The sequence below is a fragment of the Rhineura floridana genome, chromosome 12, assembly GCF_030035675.1.
Source record: "Rhineura floridana isolate rRhiFlo1 chromosome 12, rRhiFlo1.hap2, whole genome shotgun sequence".
In the NCBI taxonomy this organism is placed as follows: Eukaryota; Metazoa; Chordata; class Lepidosauria; order Squamata; family Rhineuridae; genus Rhineura; species Rhineura floridana.
The window spans coordinates 41,001,533-41,020,991 of record NC_084491.1 but is presented as its reverse complement, the minus strand read 5'-3'; the positions used below and the strand labels follow the sequence as shown (position 1 = coordinate 41,020,991).

Sequence of the window (19,459 nt, the reverse complement as noted above, 5' to 3'; positions counted from 1 at the left end):
GCTTTGCCAAAATGTGTATATTAGTCAAAACTGTGCATACACACATAGAATTGTGATTAACAAAACAGAGGTTTTATTTTACTAGCAAAATGTTTTGGCTTCCGCCTTCATCAGCTGCTAACACACAAATGCTGTTGCCAAGGTGGCAGTTATAGAGCTTTGAGGATGGAATGCTCAGAGGGGCTTCATTTGCAGAAGCTAAGTAGTGCTGGTACTGTCCTCCAGGTTCAGGCCATGTGGTGCCAATGTGTCTAGAGAGTATATCCAAAAGTTCTCCCTCTCAATCAGTGCTGCTGGATCTGTTGGCATCTCTATAGCTGTTATGGATAAGTCCAACAGCCTGTGGCCCTCATTGTTAAAATGTTTTGCAGCTGGTTGCTCCAATTTTTTTTTAGACAAGATTGCCGATTTGTGGTTTCTGAAGCATGTGCGTAGGTCAGTTGTACTTTTTCCTACGTATTGGATATGACATCCTGGTCTTTTGCATTCAATGACATCAATTATATTGCAGGACCTGCAGGTGATTTTCTGTTTGATGTGATATGTTTTGACCATGCTAGTACTTTTGAAAGTGGTTGTCTCCATGAGGTACGCACAGGTGATACAGTGTTTGGAGTGACAAGGATGAGATCCAGGATTACTGAAATATATGGGAAAATTTACATGAAATGCTGTTGAATTTTCATGACGACTTAAAAAAACAAACGAACTGATGTGGAAATGTGGGGAATTGAAGTTAAGACTAACAATATGAGAAACTGAGATAACCAGAACGAGCTTATTTGCGCATCTCTAGCCAATCGTGCAAATCACATCTGAGCGACACATTTGCAACATAAAAGCCCCCCATCTGGAAGGCCTCTTTGACTTGTTTCTTCCTTCCTTTGTCTTCCAGGTGGCCACATTTGTGGGTCCCGTGACTGCCATCCCTGTCCTCCTCTTCTCTGGCTTCTTCGTGAGTTTCAAGACCATCCCCACCTACCTGCAATGGAGCTCCTATGTCTCTTATGTCAGGTGGGGCTCATAGCTCACATGAGTGCACCTCGGGGCATCCCAAGGGTCTGCTACGGTGGTGGGTGGCAGTTGGAGGCAGCCTGCCTCTGAATGCCAGTTGCTGGGATTCACAAGTGAGGAGAGTGCTGCTGTCGCGCTCAGGTCCTGTTGGCAGGCTTCTCGTTGGTGCATCTGGTTGGCCGCTGTGAGGACAGGATGCTGTACTAGATGGACCAGTGGCCTCATCCAGTAGGGCTCTCCTTATGTTCTTATGGGCTGTTCTCAGCTCTGAAGGGATACAAATAGGGGCTAGAGGGTCAGAGAGAACAATCAAAATAAGGTCTCCAGAGTGTTCGTTACAGCATTGTTAAAGGAAAAACAAAAACATTTTCTGTTGATAAATTAAAAAGAACCAAACCACTACCAAATTCATAAGGGCCCTGATGGCTCAAACCAACAGTCCATCTAGTCTAGAGGTGGGCAACCTGCAGCCCAGGGGCTAAATACAGCCCTCAACTTAATTTGGTGCAGCCCCAGGTACCTCTGAAGTTGCCCCATTCCATCACATTTGAGTTCCCAGGAGGCTGTCTTGTACCAAGCCAGAACATCAATCCATGTAGCTCGGTATTGTCTACACTGACTGGCAGCATCTGTCCAGGGCTTCAGGCAGGGGACATTCCCAGCCCTACCAGGGACTGAACCTGGGCTCTTCTGCATGTGAAGTAGGCACTCTACTACAGAGCTATGGTGCTTCCCTAGCTCATGGTTTGGGATGAGAGAGCTTAACCCCAAATAGATTTTGGATGACAGTGCGGTCTAGCGGTAGAAAGGACCAGGAATGAGCAAAGTGGCTGCAAACTCTTCTTCGGGAGCCTGCATATTCCCACGGTCCTGTGTTGTGCGAACCAGGTCAATATATCAAACATACTGTATTTTCAGATCAGAATATTTAAATCATTAGCAAACTAACAAAACAAAATTACAATTTTTAAAAAATTCCTAGACGTACGAAATACATTCTAGGCACCTTGAGCAGCCTTTGAAGCTGGTGTCACTCAGATTCCCACCCTCCAACGCTGGACAGAGAAGCTGGCACCAGGTCATGCAAGATTCACAGGCTTGTATCTGATGCTTGTCCTATTCAGAGTGGATTCATTGAAGTTATTCAACATAACTAATTTAGGATTATTAACAGGGCCGGCGCCAGACATGCCAGGGCTCTTGGGCACCAGCTTGCCCTGGGCACCACACACACACACATGCGCGTGCGTCTACCTGTCTCTCACAGGGAGGGAGCTTCTTCCGCCCTCCCAGTCACTGGCTCAGTCTCTCCTGTCTTTTGCGGCTGCGCGGGCTGCTAAGTACGTACACCGCTGCCATCAACCAAGATGACAGCGGAGGCTTCAGCCCCTTAGCGAAACCTCGGCTGCCATCTTGGTTGATGGCATTCCTGTGCACACAGTCTCAAAAGACAGGATGGGTAGGTGGAGCCAGCGAATAGGACAGAAGAAGCTCTCTTCCTGCGATCCGTGCTCACTACTTTGCTGCGGATTGTGGAAAAGAAGCGCTACTCCTCCCCCACCCTATCAGGGGCCTCTGTGGCTGCAGGGACCCTTGGCCAGGGCCCAACCTGGCCGCCCTTTGGGACCAGCCCTGATTATTAATTTCAGTGGGACTATTCTGAGTACAACTTAGTTGGTGACAACCCACAGTTCCTAAAAGAGGGAGAGAGGTGTACAAAATATCCCGGTTTCAGATTTTACCAGTCATGGGAATATCTTCAGACTATGTGCTTAGCAACTTTTCCAGCTTCCATTTAAGAAGCAGCCGACCAATTCAGACCCTCTTCCGATGGAGGGTTGTTATTGTTTTACAGTGCTGTTTTGTCTCTTGGCACCCAGGTACGGCTTTGAAGGTGTGATACTCACCATCTACTCCTTGGAGCGGGACGAGCTGGAGTGTAAGGTGCCCGACTGCCCTTTCAAGGACCCAATAAAGATACTTAAGCAGCTGGATGTGGAGGAAGCTAAGCTCTACCTTGACTTCCTTATCCTAGGGATTTTCTTTGTCGTCCTCAGGCTCCTGGCCTACCTCACCCTCAAGTACAAGGTGAAGTCCGAAAGATAAAAAGGGGACTCAGGCAGGATCCCCAGTGCCCTTTGGCAGACCCTATCGGCTGTGCCACGACTGTTTTCCAAAGGACACAAACTCTGCAGGCCGTGGCCCAAAGAGGCAGGTGTTGTTCGGTAGCCGGTGGCCCCCATCAGCTCAGTCAAGAAGAGCTGATAGGACATCTTGGAACTGTTTTAATCTTTCCAGGCATTCTCTTCATTGCAAAACAATCTTTCCTCGTTTTTTCTTTTTGTATAATTCTGGAATGTGTCAAAACTCTCTTCCTGGAGCAATATCAGTCAGAGGGGACCTGTCCTCATTCCAGTGCCCCCCCTCCCCTGCTTTTGAGATACCGCCTACCACCAAGCAAAGCAGTTTGAAGCAGCCTAGTTTCTGCTCCAATGGGGAGGAAACAGTGGGGTGGGCAGTAGATGCTAGAATCAATTTGGGCAGGGCCCTGGGGTGGGATAGGAGGGTGGGAGAAGGGGGGTGGGGGGTGAGGGCCGAAACAAGGGGTTTGCTACAGGCAAAGGTGTCCTCTGCAAAGCACAGTTTTGTAGCTGTTCTTGTGCCGTTTTTGACTTGCTCGCTTGCGGACATAATTGTAGCATGTGTATCAATATTAAGAAACTGGAAGACCTAATTTGGGGGGGGGGGTCACACAAGGCTTTAAATGTTTGCCATAACTGTAGCAACAGGGATTTCTTTTTCTTATGTACTTTTCCTCCTCCCACATCCCTCTAGTCTCTTCCCGCCCCTCCCAAAAACTCTTTCCCTTCTTCCTTTGCAAGAAACCAAATTACAATTCATGAGCAATTTTTGCAAACGTTGCAGGCAGGACTAGAACAGGAGATCAAAGTGATCAGCTAGAAGAGGATTAGTGGGCCTTGTTCGTAAGGCTTCATAGCGGCATGTCAAAAACCTGCAGCTTTTGTTGGGCCAAAGACTGTAGTGAGCATCGTGTTTATGTCATGATTCCATCTGAGCGCAGAATGTTGTGCTAGATGGAGAATCCAGGTTGTTGAAGCATCTCAACTTTCAGTTGCAGAGTAGGAGGAAGTCCACATCATCCCTTTAACCCTGTCCGCGATGATTGAAAGTAGAATAAACAATACGGAATAAAGAACACTTCAGAATTAAAATATATTTATTATTAAAGTTCTCAAATTGGGAAAATATGCAAATTGAGCGATTTTGCATTCATGTAGGCAGGTTGCAGAATCCAGCTTTTACCTGGTGCCCCATTTGAGATGAGTGGGCATGCATAGATTTGCGTTCCACAAAAATCTGGCGTACCCATAGACAGATGCAAGTGAGAATGAATGCTGATAACATAGAACCATCAGTGCTCACGCTGTGCATCCTTCTACTTTTAACCCCCTGTTGTCTTTGATCAAACAGGGTTTGCAGTTTTTTTGAAGCACAATATAAACCTCTGCAGCCTGAAATTGGGAGAAATCAGTGACTGTAGACAGTGTGAGCAATGATAGCTCTGTTATACCACTTTCAACCCACTGAAAAAGCCACCATATTTCTGCAGCTGCAGAGAAGAAAGTGCTTTTGGGATATTCCCAATCCTTCTTGGATTTCCACATTTCCACATTTAGCATGATGAAGCCAAGGTACAGCTGAGGCTCTTTGCTATTCCTTTTGCTGGGATACAATCTTAACGTAATGAGACAATCAATAGCATGTTATCTAATTCCTGTTCTCTTTCCGCTTGCTGCCTGTTTAATCACCTCTCTAGTATTTTAACATTTGCAGAAGCTCTGTACAATCTTTTCTGTGCCAGCCCTTATAAGGACATAGGCCACACTTGTTCTCATTTTACAGGCAGAAGGACTGAGGTTGAGAGGTGCTTGCCTAAGGCCATGCTGTGGCTGAGGTCCCCAGCCATCATTCTAAAAAAATCTGTTGGTGGCCTGAGAATTGCTAGGTCCTTTCAAGAGCCCAACACCAAGTGGAAAATCTAACGCAAACTAAACATTTAATAATGTCCCTTAGGAATTTGATTTTTTTTTCATTTCTGGGTTCAAGGTTGCCAATTCCTCCCCTTTTCACGCTTTTGCTACAGACAAGCTGAAATTCAGCAGAGGAAGCTTGTCCTATCACTGCGTATGTATCCTGGAAAAAGCTTCACTGGTTGACTTTCTGCCTGTCACATGCAGCTGTTAAAGGCACAGGAGAACTGTCATGGGGAGGAATTGAAAACCTACAACTGGATGCTGAGGATGGTTTTTCCTTGCACCCCTGCTCCTGTTGGTCAGTAGGGACATAATGGAAATATGGTGCTATAAGGAGGTACCCGGCAAGTACAGGAAGTTACTTGCTGCTTGTTTGGGGGCAGGGAGGAGGAAAAAGAAGGAAGTGTTCCTGCAGACTCCTGGGAAATGTAGTTTTTCATCTGGTTATGCTGCCTTGCAATGAACAAGTGAGCCAATGCTTTTCTCCGGGGCAATGCAATGCAAGCTGCTGAGGTTTATCACTGGCTATTAATCATGATGGCTAAATAGAACCTTCATATACAGAGGCAGTGTGCCACTGAACGCAAGATGAAGAGGGCTGTTGCCTTCAAGCTCTGCTTATCAGCTTGCTGAAGGTATCTGGCTAGCCACTGTGGGAAACCAAATGCTGAACTAGATGGATCTTTAGGGCTCCTTGAGTTCCTGCTCTGCGAGAGCCAAGTGTAGGGCAACAAGATGCAAAAGAGCAGGGCTATTGCACTTGTAATAGTTGTATAGAAGAGGGGATTTTGGCAGGTGTAGGTTGTCATGCAAAAGAGGACAGGACTATTGCACACAGCAGTGTACTGACAAATTCAAAAGTGTAGGGTCTCTTCATGATAATCACACCATGCCCCTTCCATCCTTTTGTTTTGTTGCTGGGTTGAGAATGAAATCCTTGTTAATGCCTTCTTCCACAACAGCAGACATCCCTAGGAGCCAATTAGCATGAAAGAAGAGAGTGTTAGCTACTGAGAAGAGTCTTCTCATCTTTCACTCTGATTGGTTCCAATCAGCAGGAAAGGACAAGGAAGCATGTTAGAAGGTTCTTCTCAGTGGCTAATACGCTCTCCTTTCATGCTGATTAGCTTGTAGGATGCTGGAGACATTGGGACCCTGCTCCTAAAAAAGTAAAGAGTCTAAGACACCCCCCAAATCCCTCAATGACTACACCCCTGATTGCACATTTCATAACTGTGTAGGAGATTTTGGAAAGTGTAGGTTATCATGCAAAGGAGGATATGACTATTTTACATTCAATAGTTAGTAGAAGAGGAGATTTCGACAGGTGTAGGTTATCATGCAAAGGAGGGCGGGGCTATTGAATCTTTAATAGTTGTGTGGAAGAGTATTTCAGGAGGAGCAGGTTGTCTTGCAAGTTACACTGGCTGAAATTCCTTCTTCTATACAACTATTCAAAGGGTAAGGGGCCTAGGGCACATCTGGCCGCCTTAGTCCAGTGTGACTTTCAAGCTTGCCACCAGTGTTGCAAATATTGTCTTGTTTCTCTTGTGAGTGTTGTTTTATGTGCAGGCACGAGGGATGGTATCCTTTGGCCAGTGCTAGTTTGACAGCCTTCCGTCAACCTAATAGGCTGGTATTGATTCAAGTTCGTTCTTTGTCCGCAAACCGCTGCTTTTACCAACCCGGGAAAAATATTGGTATTGATAGTCATATTTTAAAAGAAACATTGATATTGTAAAGGAAATATTGTTAAACTGAAATATAGATTAAAATATCGATATTAATATCAAATATTTATACACAGATTTAAAAAAAACCCAAAAATTGCCACACAAAGTCACGACATAAAAATCCATTAATGGGAAATTAGGTACCAAATCCAAATTAGTCAGAATTCTAGGACATCCCTAGCAGGCCCTACCAAATATGAGCAGGCTCAGTTATGCTTTCCCTTCCTCTGCAGCCTCAGGTGGCAATGGGCCACAGGAATTACCAAGAATCATTTGGGGCTCCCTTCCGTCCTTCATGAGCTCTTGTACTTGTACTCGAGAGGGTGCCCAACCTGCACCTCTCCCACCTCACCTGTCTTCCTCTTTGGAGAGGAAGGGGGCAGTGTGGGGTAGAGCTCATTGCCATCTGTAGTAGCAGTCACAGCCCTGCTCTTTTTTTTTTCATATGTAGCCTAGGCAAACCAAGGCCAGCATCTTTTTCTTGCACAGAAGTGTTTCCCCTCTGATAAAAGGCCTTCCTTTGGCTTCCTTTACAGTTATTCAGTGGTAGGACATGAGCCAAAGAGTTTAGGTCAAGACATCACAAAACTGTGTTTTATTCCAGATTAGGGTGGGCAGATGTGATGCCCATTTATTGAAAAGGGAAGAAAGGTGAGTCCCTTTTACTTTCCCTCACTTTCTCATTTTTCCAAACTCAAGTTCAATTCACCACACTTCCGCAACAGTTCGCCCTTTTTTTAAAGTCCTCACGAAAATTCATCGGAATTTCGTGTGCATTTCTCCTAATACACACAGTTTTGCAATAATTTCCCCCCTACTGTAATGCATTTTCGTATGTTCTTTTCACTCATATGTGCATTTTTATGCATACTTTCCATCAAGAACTGCTTTGCAACATTTAGAGAAGTGTGGGTTTCAGAGGATAGTTGTGTTTTGGTTTGCAAATTGTTTCCAGAGGTGTGAATTAAGTAGGTTTCCCTTAAAATGCAGACGAAACTGAGTTTCTCCTCCATCCCTAGTCATGGCGGTAGAAATCAGTCATTTTCATCCTGCCCTTTCTCACTACTGTCTAGGGATATACGGAGGCAGGGCTAGCACCAGCCTCCCCTCGGCCCTCTGCCTCCCTCCCTCCCGCGTGTGCGTATGCATGCATGCACACACTTTAATACACCTGCTTCTGCCACCTCATGCATCAGCATGCATGTCTGCCATCATCCAGGCATATTTAAGCCCCTCCTGCCTGTGGGCATCTCAGCTGGGAGAGCAGAGCTCCTGCTCTGCAATCCTCAGGAGTCCTCGGCCATGATTTTCCATTTTGCCCTGTATTCAGGGCATGCAGCATTGCTTCTCTTCCACTGCACTTCATCTTCCGTCCCAAACTACATTAATCTCGCTATCCACTGTGACAAAATTACATAATTTATGTAATTAAGTGTGTAAATTACATAAGTTACATTGCCATTATGTTATTAATTTCAATGCAAAGGAAACGCAATGCAAATGGGGGGGGATGTAATAAATTACATATTGTTTGCGGACTGAGAGTGACAACAACAGCAAATACTGTGTTTGCTGGACAGTTTTCCATTCCACACATGGGACAAATAAACGAACTTCAGTAATTTCCACTCCCATTTTGGTTTTTGTCAGAATTCTCGCAGCATCCCCAGTTAGAAATGAATAAATGCTATCTGTAAAGTAGATTTTTTTTGGGGGGGGGAGGGGTTCTGTTAAGAACAGGGTAGGACGGATGTTTTGCAACCCGTTGAAGTATTTTAATGGGACCGTATGGTGCTCTAAGCATTCCCTCCCAGGAACTAAGCTGCCCGCTGGAAAGCGTAGTCTGCATCTGGGGAGAGAAAGATGGCTTTCTATTTTTAATAGACATTTATAGCCCACCTCACCAAAGTGCAGAGAGGGTGAGCTTCGTTTCCCCATCTCATTTATTAATTTTAGAGCAGATTGTTTTCGTTCCTGTTTTACAGATCTGGAAGCTGACAACATGGGTGCAACATTGTGTTCCCCATGACTGAAAAACTGCCCCTCCCAGTTTCAACCCCCCCAGTCCCATCCAGTGCTAGAGACCTGGTCTAATCCAGCAAGACAGTTCTCATGAATGCACGGACAGGAAAAACCCTGCCCTTTACGTTCCTCCTCGATTGTGAGCGTGCCTTTTATGAGTATTGCTGCTGGGGGATGAGCCAAAGATGGGAGAGTGGCACACCTTTATTGGGTGCAAATGTGACGTCTCCGGGGCTAGCCCTACCATTAGGCAAAACAAGGCAATTGCCTCCGGCAGCAGATGCTGCAGAGCAGCAGTGACAGACCCCAGCTGTCCCCCCAACCCCTGCTGGAGATCGGAGCTGTGTGTGCGTGTGCCGCAGAGCCTAGCATACCCCCCTCCAAGCTAGGGTCTTTGCCTCCGGTGCAGTGGAGGATGCTATCCTGTTGCCAGCATTGAAGTAAGAGTTAACTGTCGGTCCAGTCAGCTTCTATTTGTGGAATGGGAGGGGCGCCATCTTGTCCTTTGTCTCAGATGGCACAATGTCTTGGGTCAGCTCTGGATGTAAGCAAAAGTTGTGTTTGAAAGGTGCTGAGGGGTACCGACTCTGCAAAGGGGTCCTGTGTCCGTCCTCTGCAAGAATTGTTTGGGGAATATGTGGTTCATCTAGGCCTGTCTGTGGTAGGGCCGGCTCTACCATGAGGCAGAGTGAGGTAGCCATTCCAGGCGGCAGATGCTGTGTGTGCCCTGTACCTCCTGAGCTAGTGTGCTGCCTTCAGGGGAGGGCAGCCATCTCATTCCCAGTGTTGAGGACAAATTCAGCTCCCCATCTGGTTGGCCTTTATACATGGAGTAGTGGAGTGGGTAGGTCAGATGCATGCATCATCTTGTCCTTTGTCTCAGGCAGCAAAATGTCTTGGCCTAGGGCTATGAATCGTGAAAATAAAATGCAGGCAGTCTCTACAAGCAGTATCCCTTGCGTTACATCCCTTCCATACCCAAAGAGCAAACAAACAAATGCAAAAAGCAGCCTCTGCATGGTGATACACATACACACACACACACACACATTCATCCACAAGGAAGCGGATTTACAATCTTACTCGTTGGTGCTAAAAGGCTGAGGATGGAAGCTGAGACCCAAGAGGGAAATGAGGTCAGGCGGCCACCCATTCCTCCCTCTTCCAAAGTCAGGCAATAATTTTTTTAAAAGGGGTTTTTCTTTTCCATTCTGTGTAGATCAGCCTTGGAACAATTCTGCTGCAAGCCTCGCAAGGGGCGTGTGCATCTTCCTAGAAATCTTGACTGCTGTACACCACACATTATCATTTTGCTAACAGTTTTGCATCTGGGGAAAAGCGTAGTTAGTTTCTGTGCTTTCCCTTTTCTTCTGTTCTGAGTGTTCATATCTGTGGGCGGAATCCTATGGGGGAGTTTGTATGTACAGCTTCGGTGGTACTGAACCAAAACAACTTAAGGAGCCACTCAGCTTGGCTCCTTGATAGCAAGAGATATTTGCCTTGTTTGTTTGCTTTTTGTTAGGGGAGCTCATGTGAAAACTGGTAGCACCCACCATCGATGAACAAAATATGCAATAACAACACAATATATTAGGCACTTCTGAGTCTTGCTGCAGTCAGGGGGCAGGGGGCACTTCCAGACTGTTGTTATTTTGTGGTGGGAGTCAATTGCAGTTGTGCAAGTATAGTTGATTGGGAGGTCTTGCACAACAAACCCACAGAAATCACACTTTTTGTGATGACTAAAGTGATGGAAAGCTGCACTTGAAAGTGCAGGATGACATTTGCTTTGATGCCACAACATCGAATCTCCTTGCAAACTAATCAGAATGAATTCTCATTAAATAGCCAACATTTTCTGATCTCCCTGTGAACAAATCAGGACAAATGCTCAACACAGAGGTGGTCTGGAAGCGCCCTAGGTGTACTAGGGATTGCGCCTTTAATCATTTCCCCCCACAGTTCTGACTGGCCCTTTTAGTATTGCTCAGTCACTTCCAAAAAATGCCATAGGATTTTGCTGGTTCCCTTTCAAGCCAAGTTCAATGAAGGCTGGTAAATTAGTTGAAGGACTTGTAAGTTCCACCTCCCTCATCTGTGTCTTCAGAAAACCACAATATGGGGGAAAAGCCAATCTCTCTCAGCACTGATGGCTCTCTGTGTTCACATGGAGTGTGGATGGGCCAGTTCAAAGGAAGCTTAAACATCTACATTTCCACAGGCTGATGCTGGTTTTCAACTTAAGGCCAGCGAGGCCTGCAAGAGTTGCCGAGGTGGCTTGTTCTTTTCAAGTATGCACACGGGGCCTACAGTGTACTGTTGGATTTCACACATTAATAAAACCTATATTTATACTGTCACATTCTCTCTCGTTACTGGGGGAAATCTGTGAAAACTGCATGAGGGTAGAGGTTGGTCTGCTCTGGTTAGGATTGCCAGGTCAGAAGCATCCTAAACCCTGAGATTTCAGGGGCAGGCCCTAGTGATGCCATAGGGGATGGGCCCTAGTGATGTTGTTAAGCATGATACATTAAGCATCAGCCACAGTTGCTTGGAGCATACCACTCGAACAAAACAATTCTCTGGTTGGAAAATAAGATGCAAATCTTAGCTAAATGAGGGTGTTCCTAGGTCCAGCTGAAGTGACAGGATCATTCCTTCTCACCTGCTTAGACAGTCTAGGTGAGGAACATTTAAGCTAAGTGACATCAGGCCAGGCCAGTCACCAGAAAGCCTTTGTAGGAAGAAGGGAGCCTAGTGTTGTGGAGATGTTAGATGGGAGCACTCAGGAGTAAAGATGGATGCCCCTGAAGGCTGCAATTCTAAACACACTTACGAAGGGATAAGCCCCATGGAATTCAACAGGACTTACTTCTGAGTAAGGATCCTCTGCAACAATATCCATGTCAAAGCAGGGTTGGCAACTCTCTGCCTGGAATGCCCTGCCTGCCTTTTAACATGGCTGCTCCAAACTTCTTTACAGACTTGACCCTTCACTGCAGAGAGAGGTTGAGAAATGAGTAAGAGTCAAGAAGATTCTCTACTCTTTCCTGCCTACTCTGTGGGCTGCTATAAACGCACTTTGACAGCCAACCCAATTCCAGCGAGTAATAACTGAAAGAGAGAAAACACACACAGTTTGGTCTACCCTCACAGTCAGTAGATTGGGAACATCAGCTACTGAAGCCATACTTCCCAGTATGTGAACTTTTACCACTATCTTTTACCACTATTTGGCAAGAAACAACCATCATGCTGCAGCACGATTGCTGATATGCTATCAGCACATAATACCTCTGCTCTGAAATCTACACTGGTTGTCAATTTGTTACCAGGCCAAGTTCAAGGTGCGCTTTCTATGTTACGGGTTCCACATAGTACTTGTTCTGCTTTTGTAAGAAATTGATCCTTTAGTGTGGCAGTACCTACGCTTTGGAACTCCCTGCCTATTGACATTAGGCAGGCACCTTCATTGTACTCATTTTGGCACCTGCTAAAAACATTTTTGTTTAGGCAAGCCTACCCAGGCTTGTAGAAGCTATTATGTTTTTTTATCTGTTTTTAACTCATTGTTGGTTTTATTATTTTGAGTATTTTTAAATACCTTTCTTTAACAATTTTATTGTTTTAATTCCTTCTATAAACCATTTGAGGGGTTTTTTTACAATAAAGTGGTATATAAATGTTGTAAATAAAATACATAAATAAATTTTGGAGTCACTGTGGCCCTTGGGTCTCTTTCCTCTTTTGTACCAAGTCAGGCCATTTGGTACCATCTAGCTCAGTACTGATGACATGGACTAGCATTGGCTCTCCAGGATTCCAGGCAATAGTCTCTTCCAGAGATTGGACTTTGGACCTTTGCATGCAAAGCATGTGCCCTGCCACTGAACTACAGCCCTGTTTAAAAACATATCTTTTAAAATTGTTCTTGTCAATTCACTAATGAATGAACAGCATACTAGGGCAGATCCACTCCATGCATTTAAAGCACATTCAACATAAATTTGAAGCACATGAATCCCACCACAGAATCATAGGAACTGTAGTTTGTTAAGGGTGGTGGGAACTATAACTGTGAGGGGGAAACAACACTTCCCAGGATTCTTTGGGGGAAGTAATGTGCTTTAAATGCTAGTTGGATGTGCTTTAAATCTATTATGTGTATTTGCATTACTTCATAAACTGTACATGCGTATAAATCATTTTAATTAAAATTTTAAACGGAAATAGGCTATAAAGTTTCTAGGTGACCATGGGTTACACACCATCTCTCAGCCTAAACTGCCTCCCAGAGTGAAAACAACAGAGGGCAACCATGACTACCCCAGGGAAGGAGGCTATACTTAAAATGTAGAGGAAATAATAATATGTAAATAATATAATCATAGTGTGAAATCAGATACATATCAAGACATAGTATGAGGAGATATTTATATAAGTAAGGATGTCAAAGATGTTTATTATTTACACAGCTTGTAAACATATTTATAGTGCAATCCTATGCATGTTTACTCAGAAGCAAGTCCCAATGTATTCAATGGGGCTTACTCAGACAGGGAAGCATACATAGGACTGCAATTCAATTATAAGGAACTTCACTCACCCAATCCAAAAGTCAAAATCATGTCACTTTAAGCTGTTTTCCAACTGTTTTATATTTGTTTTATGGTTACTGGATTTTAAATGGCTTTATTTCTTGTTGTGAGCTGCCTTGGTTTCCAACCCTACCTCATAGGGTTGTTGGAAATATTCCATATACACATACACTGGAGATGTAAAAATACATATACCCCATATAATTGTTAATTGTCAAAACCAGTTGGCCATTGCAGAACATTTTTTTTTTAAATAAGATTAGTTTTCTGCCAAATAAAAGCAGTGACACCTAAGTAAGCCCTGCCTAACTTAAAAAAAAGGATCGGAGGGGGAAAGATTTATAACACAATCTTTTTCTATGTTCACTCAAAAGTCCAACTGATTTTCAGCACAATCCTAACCATGTCTACTCAAAAGTAAGTCCTACTGAATTCAATGGGGTTACCTCCTAGGTATGTGGAATTAGCATTGCAGCTTTACTACCAGCAAAGCTTATGGGAAGGTTTTCAAAAGAGGTTATGAATAAAACAAATAAATTTAAACTTTTTGACTCCTTAATGAGAAAAGTATAACACTGCAGCATGTACATTTTTAAAAACTTCGGTTCAACAATTATTTTAAAGATAAAAAGTATCATATGCCATTTCTGCAAGTATTTAAAGAAACCTGCATGTACACTTTTATGCCTACCAAGATCCTGGTGTGATCTTCTGTTGTAGTTCAATCCTATGCATGTTTACTCAGAAGCAAGTCCCAAGCCTGTACAGAGAATGTACTCTCTATGCTGCTGAAAGCTATATATTTACTGAATTCCTGATGTGAGACAAGCAGGAAAAGGAAACTGTTCTCAGAACTTGAAATGGGGTTTAGCTATTGCTACTGACAATCACAACTCTGACTTTGCTTATTGGCTAAAAACCTGAAAGGGTATGGATTAGAGCAGCCAGTACTAATAGAAGTTGTGGTGGCGGCAGCAGCAGCAGCAGCTAACATTTTGGTTTATATCTTTTGAAGCAAACCACCTAGAAACTTAATTTTTTTTTTAATGAAAGCTAAGAGTCTGGAGATTAAGGTGACTCACCCGGAGATCCGGAGAAGACCCCCCAAAACCAGAGTCTCCAAGTGAAAACTGGAGACCTGGCAACCCTAGCTCTGGTGCTCCTAGATGCATGGCTTTTGCATCCCAATTTCTGCAGTATTTCATAGACCAAAAAAAAAATAACTTTTTTGTGGTTGAGCACATGCTTTGCATGCAAAAGGTCCCAGTTTCAATCCTCAGCATCTCCAAGTAGGGTTGGGAAAGATTCTGGTCAGTATAGAGCCTATATTATATAGATCAATCCTCCAGATGTTGTCAGACTAAAAATCCCATCAGTGCTACCCGGCTAGGCCATACTGAGCTAGATTAAGCAAGGATGATAGACACTTCCTAAGCCGCCTCTTTGCCTATTGCATGATAGACCATTTGACAAGAGCTACTGAACACTGCCCTATGTGGAGAGCCGCATAGCTGTAGCCTCTCGGGGAAGACCTTCCAGATCTGACCTGGTTCCTCCCACCCAGGCTGCCATTCTCTCTTCCTGGGCATGGAAGAGTATATAAGGACTTTCTTTTCCAGCTCAGCCTTGCTTGTGCAACAGGGCCTACCTAACATCTAGTGTGTCTTGCATTTCTGGTCTTGCTCCTGATTCATGGTTTATTCACCAATTCTGGGTGGTCCTGTGATCCTGATTCCCTTCAGTCCTGGCTTCCTGTCCCACAGCCCAGCCTTGAAACTATGACAGCTGACTGAGAATAGGTCATGTTTTTTGCACGGTGGATCTGGTTACAATCAGTATTAGGATATTGGCTTATACAAATCAGTGGTGCAATCATGCTTACAATATTACATATAGTTCTGGTTGTCACAGCTCCAAAACGATATTGTGGAGCTGGGGAAAGGTGCAGAAAAGGGCAGCCAAACTGGCCAGGGGGCGGGAAGAACTGCCCTATATGGAAAGGCTAAAGCGTTTGTGGTTTAGAAAACAAAGGGGCTTATGAAGAGGAACATAGCAGACGTTTGTGCAATTGTGCATGGCGCGCCATCATGCCCAATGTGTTGACTAGCAGGAGATCTAGGAGGGGTGAGAGAAAAGACTTCATCACACGACATGCAATTTACAAGATGTGCAACGGCGACCAGCTTAGACAAACTCATGACAAATCTTTGGGTGTCCTGCCCAGAGACGAAGGAACCAAACTGAGGCGAGGTTTGTTCTGTTTCTTGTTTTATTAATGTGATGGCCACATCCAAAGCGATATGCTTCATACACCTGTCTGCTCTGACTCACTGCTTTCCCTAACTATTCTACCTAACAGTCTCTGCGGCGTGTGGGGAGAGTTGACTCAGCACTGGAGTCTGGGAAGGCACCTGCTTAAGTAGGGAAGGTCTTCGCGCGTAAACAACGGCTCCGATGAAGTTTCACCCTCTGAAAGTCTCTCTTCTCATGCTTCTGATGGCCCATCCAACAGCGGGGCTTCGCTAAGTGACAGTGTGGGCTCTGAAAGCGAGATGCTGGTTGGCGGGGAAGCATTTGAAGTGCCAGGCGGGGATTCCTGCGCGGACAAAGGGTCGCTTCCCAACAATTCCGGCAGGGAACTCGCAGGCGGGGCTGGACCTGCCTTGATGGGCGTGCCGGCCAGGGGAGTCTGCAGGCTGTCAAAGCCCTCCCTTCCTCCAATGCCCCCAGGAACCTCGTCCTCATTTGACTCCTCTCCCTGATCTAACTCTCCCTGCGCCTGGGGCACAACACTGGGGTTGGCAACTTGCAGGCCAAGAAATGTTGTTGGGCTACAATTCCCATCTCTGACCATTTGGCCATGTTGGCTGGGGCTGATAGGAGATGGGTCCATCAACATCTGGAGGACACCAGGTTGATCACCTCGTTGGAATCAAGGTGGCAAAACGGAACCTCCAGGTTCAGAGGAACTATAGCAATGAATACCAGTTGTTGGGGAGGAAGAGTAAGAGAAAGCTGCTGCCTTCATTCCGTGTTTGTGAGCTTTCTGGATGCAACTAAAAGACAATGTGGCATAATTGTCAGAGGACTGGGCTAGGACTGGGAAGCCTGGGGTTCAAATCCCCACTCAGCTGTGGAGTTCACAGGGTGACCTTAGGCCACTCCCTCCCTCTTGGCCTAATCCGCCTCACAGGGTTGTTGCGAGGCTAAAATAGGATGGGGGAAAAATCAGGTATGCTACCTTGAAGAGGTAATAAAATGCAGTTGTACTGCTATCGTGCTTCATGTGGACAGGCAAAATGCTATTGCGGTTTTAAGGGCTACTACGCCTCTAATTAAAAGCTTCCTTTTTTGCAGATTGTGCCTGCCTTCTACTGCTTCCTGTTCAAGGGTGGGACTGATTATTTATTTCCCCCCAACTGAAATTTCTACCCTGTAACCTTCAGTATAAAAGCTCCGTGGGCTGTTCAGAACAAGGGACTAACAATGTGACAAGCCAATCAGTAAGAATCGTAAATAATTGCAGCCAACAAGAGCTTAAAATACACAGAGGCTTAAAAAGGACTAAGAGAAACTAAAACAAAATGAATTTAGTGAAGACTCGTCTCTTATTTGCCTTTAATTGGTCTCTTTCCATTCCCCATAGCGGAGGGTTTCATAATAATCTTATCCATGAAAGGAGGGCTGATGTATTTCTGCCCTGTTCACTCATCCATGCAGGCTCAGAGGAACAGGAAAAGCTGGAAAAACCCTTCTTAGTCACTTGTTAATGAGATCCCCTCCCTTCGCTCCAAGATCCAGCACTGCTTATGCGTGTTTGGCTACTGGCAGAGGACATGCAGAAGAAGAAAACCTGTCTGAAAGGACCTAGGCGGGGAATAAACTGAAATAAACTGCCGCCACCCCATCCTTTTTTTTGTGTGCATTCATGATGCTATCAGGATGGTCACATGCAATCCCGCTTTCAATACTGTTTGCACCTACGCAAGTTTTGGGCTGGTCATAACAGCGTTGTTGTTTATCCTGTAACTTACTGATGAAATCCTATAACTTTTCATACCACAAATGATGTTTTTTTGTCCTGCTTTTGTTGCACTGTAGCCCCTACGGATAGCAATAATGTCACGGCTTTGGGGAGGCACTGCTGTCCAAGTTTCCTTTGCTGACAAGAGCTGAGAAGTTTCTTACTGGTGGAAAAGTTGTCACGGGTTCAGGAGACAGTCTTAGCATCTACGAGTCACATGAGTTGACTCTGAGGTCTTCACTTCCTGTCCGTAGTCAACACCGTTGGTTGATCAAGCCCGCCTGACTAAGAGCCCAAACCTGAATGGTTGGAACACACTAGTTCAGTTTCTGAAGCTCTGATTTCACAGGGAGTAGCTTTTCAGGAGTGTTGCAAACTCTGGCCAGGCATGTAGGTGGTTAATGTGGGGTGCTGGGTTGAAATTGATGTACTGGACCACATCGACAAGGGGCTAACACTGGCGATTACACTGGTGCATTTAGACATCAAAGTAACCCAGGATTCCTGCCTTATTCTGGTTTATTATTATGGGACCAGAATACCTGAAAGATTGTTTTAAAATGTAAATGTAAATGCAAACGTACTGTCTTTAAGTCGATTTTGACTTATGGCGTCCCTATGAATAGGGTTTTCGTGGTAAGCGGTATTCAGAGGTGGTTTACCATTGCCTTCCTCTGAGGCTGAGAGGCAGTGACTGGCCCAAGGTCACCCAGTGAGCTTCATGGCTTTGTGGGGATTCGAACCCTGGTCTCCTAGGTCGTAGTAGTCTGAAAGTCTAACCATTACGTCTTACCCCCTTTATTTATTTATTTATTCATTCATTCATTCATTATTTGATTTAAATCCCTCCCTTCCTCCTCATAGGAGCCCAGGGTGGCAAACAAAAGTACTAAAAACACTTTAAAACATCATAAAAACATACTTTAAAATATATTAAAACATATTTAAAAACATTTTAAAAAAAGGTTTAAAAACATTAAAAAGCAATTCCAACGTAGACACACACTGGGATAAGGTCTCTACTTAAAGGGCTTGTTGAAAGAGGAAGGTCATCAGTAGGCACCGAAAACATAACAGAGATGGCGCCTGTCTAACATTTAAGGGGAGGGGATTCCTAAGGGTAGGTGCCACAACACTAAAGGTCCGCTTCCTATGTTGCGCGCAACAGACCTCCTGATAAGATGGTATCTGCAGGAGGCCCTCACCTGCAGAGCGCAGTGATCGCTGAAGTTATTTTTTTAAAAGTTGTTTTCAAGATGCTTTGTTTTAATATGTTTTGAATGATGTTTTGTTTTAAAGTCTTTCATTTTTAAGATCTTTTAATGTGCTTTTAGTGTTTTTGTTTGCCTCCCCAGGCGCCTTCTGGGAGAAAGGGCGAGATATAAATTTAACAAACAAGTAATAATAAATAATTATCTTCTTTCCAGCTGAGCTACAGAGAGGAGGCTGTTCAGGCTGAGTATCAGCTGTTTAGCATTCAGGTGTGGAGAATAGAAGCTCTGTGGCGGCTGGTGTCCATTGGGACTAGCAGGGCAGAAGGTGAGCCAGAGCCAGCGACAGGCAGCGCCAACCCCTTCCAGGCTTCTCCCCATCCTTGTCCTCCTCCCTGCTGAGTCCGACAAGGGGCAACACCCCCTGGACTGGTGTAGGAAGGCAGGCAGGCAGGCAGGTGTGCGTGTGTGGGTGTAACACCCAGGAGTAGGAAGAAGGTTGGCAACTGCTTCCCCAGCCACCCCCTCCACTGCTGCATCTTTAGAAGAGTTAGGACAGGCAGAAATCCAACAGGTGCATGTTTCCAGCATAGGGATGCCGATTCAAGGCAGCTGATGGCTCCACGTTTACGTAACTCTGCAGAGAGGCTGCATTTGAAGCAAATCCAGTGGGACAGGAAGCAAGCTATTGCATGTGCCCAAGAAACACACACATACACAGAGCCTCTCTCCCATTTGTCTCCTGCACTCGACCTTCCCCTCCCTGCTTTTTTCAAAATAGCTTTGTCAGCTGCGAGAGAGC

General features: G+C 45.0%; 1 protein-coding gene across 4 annotated transcripts in view; it reads left to right on the top strand.

The window, feature by feature from the left end:
- ABCG4 (ATP binding cassette subfamily G member 4) overlaps positions 1-3,555 on the top strand; it is a 48,367-nt gene extending 44,812 nt beyond the window's left edge. For all 4 annotated transcript variants that reach the window (XM_061592437.1, XM_061592435.1, XM_061592436.1 and 1 more), the window contains 2 exons: positions 896-1,014; positions 2,895-3,555. In XM_061592437.1, coding sequence (XP_061448421.1) covers positions 896-1,014; positions 2,895-3,120 — 345 coding nt within the window. In that variant the 3' untranslated portion in view covers positions 3,121-3,555. The remainder of the gene's footprint in view (positions 1-895; positions 1,015-2,894) is intronic.
- Positions 3,556-19,459: the final 15,904 nt, after the last annotated feature.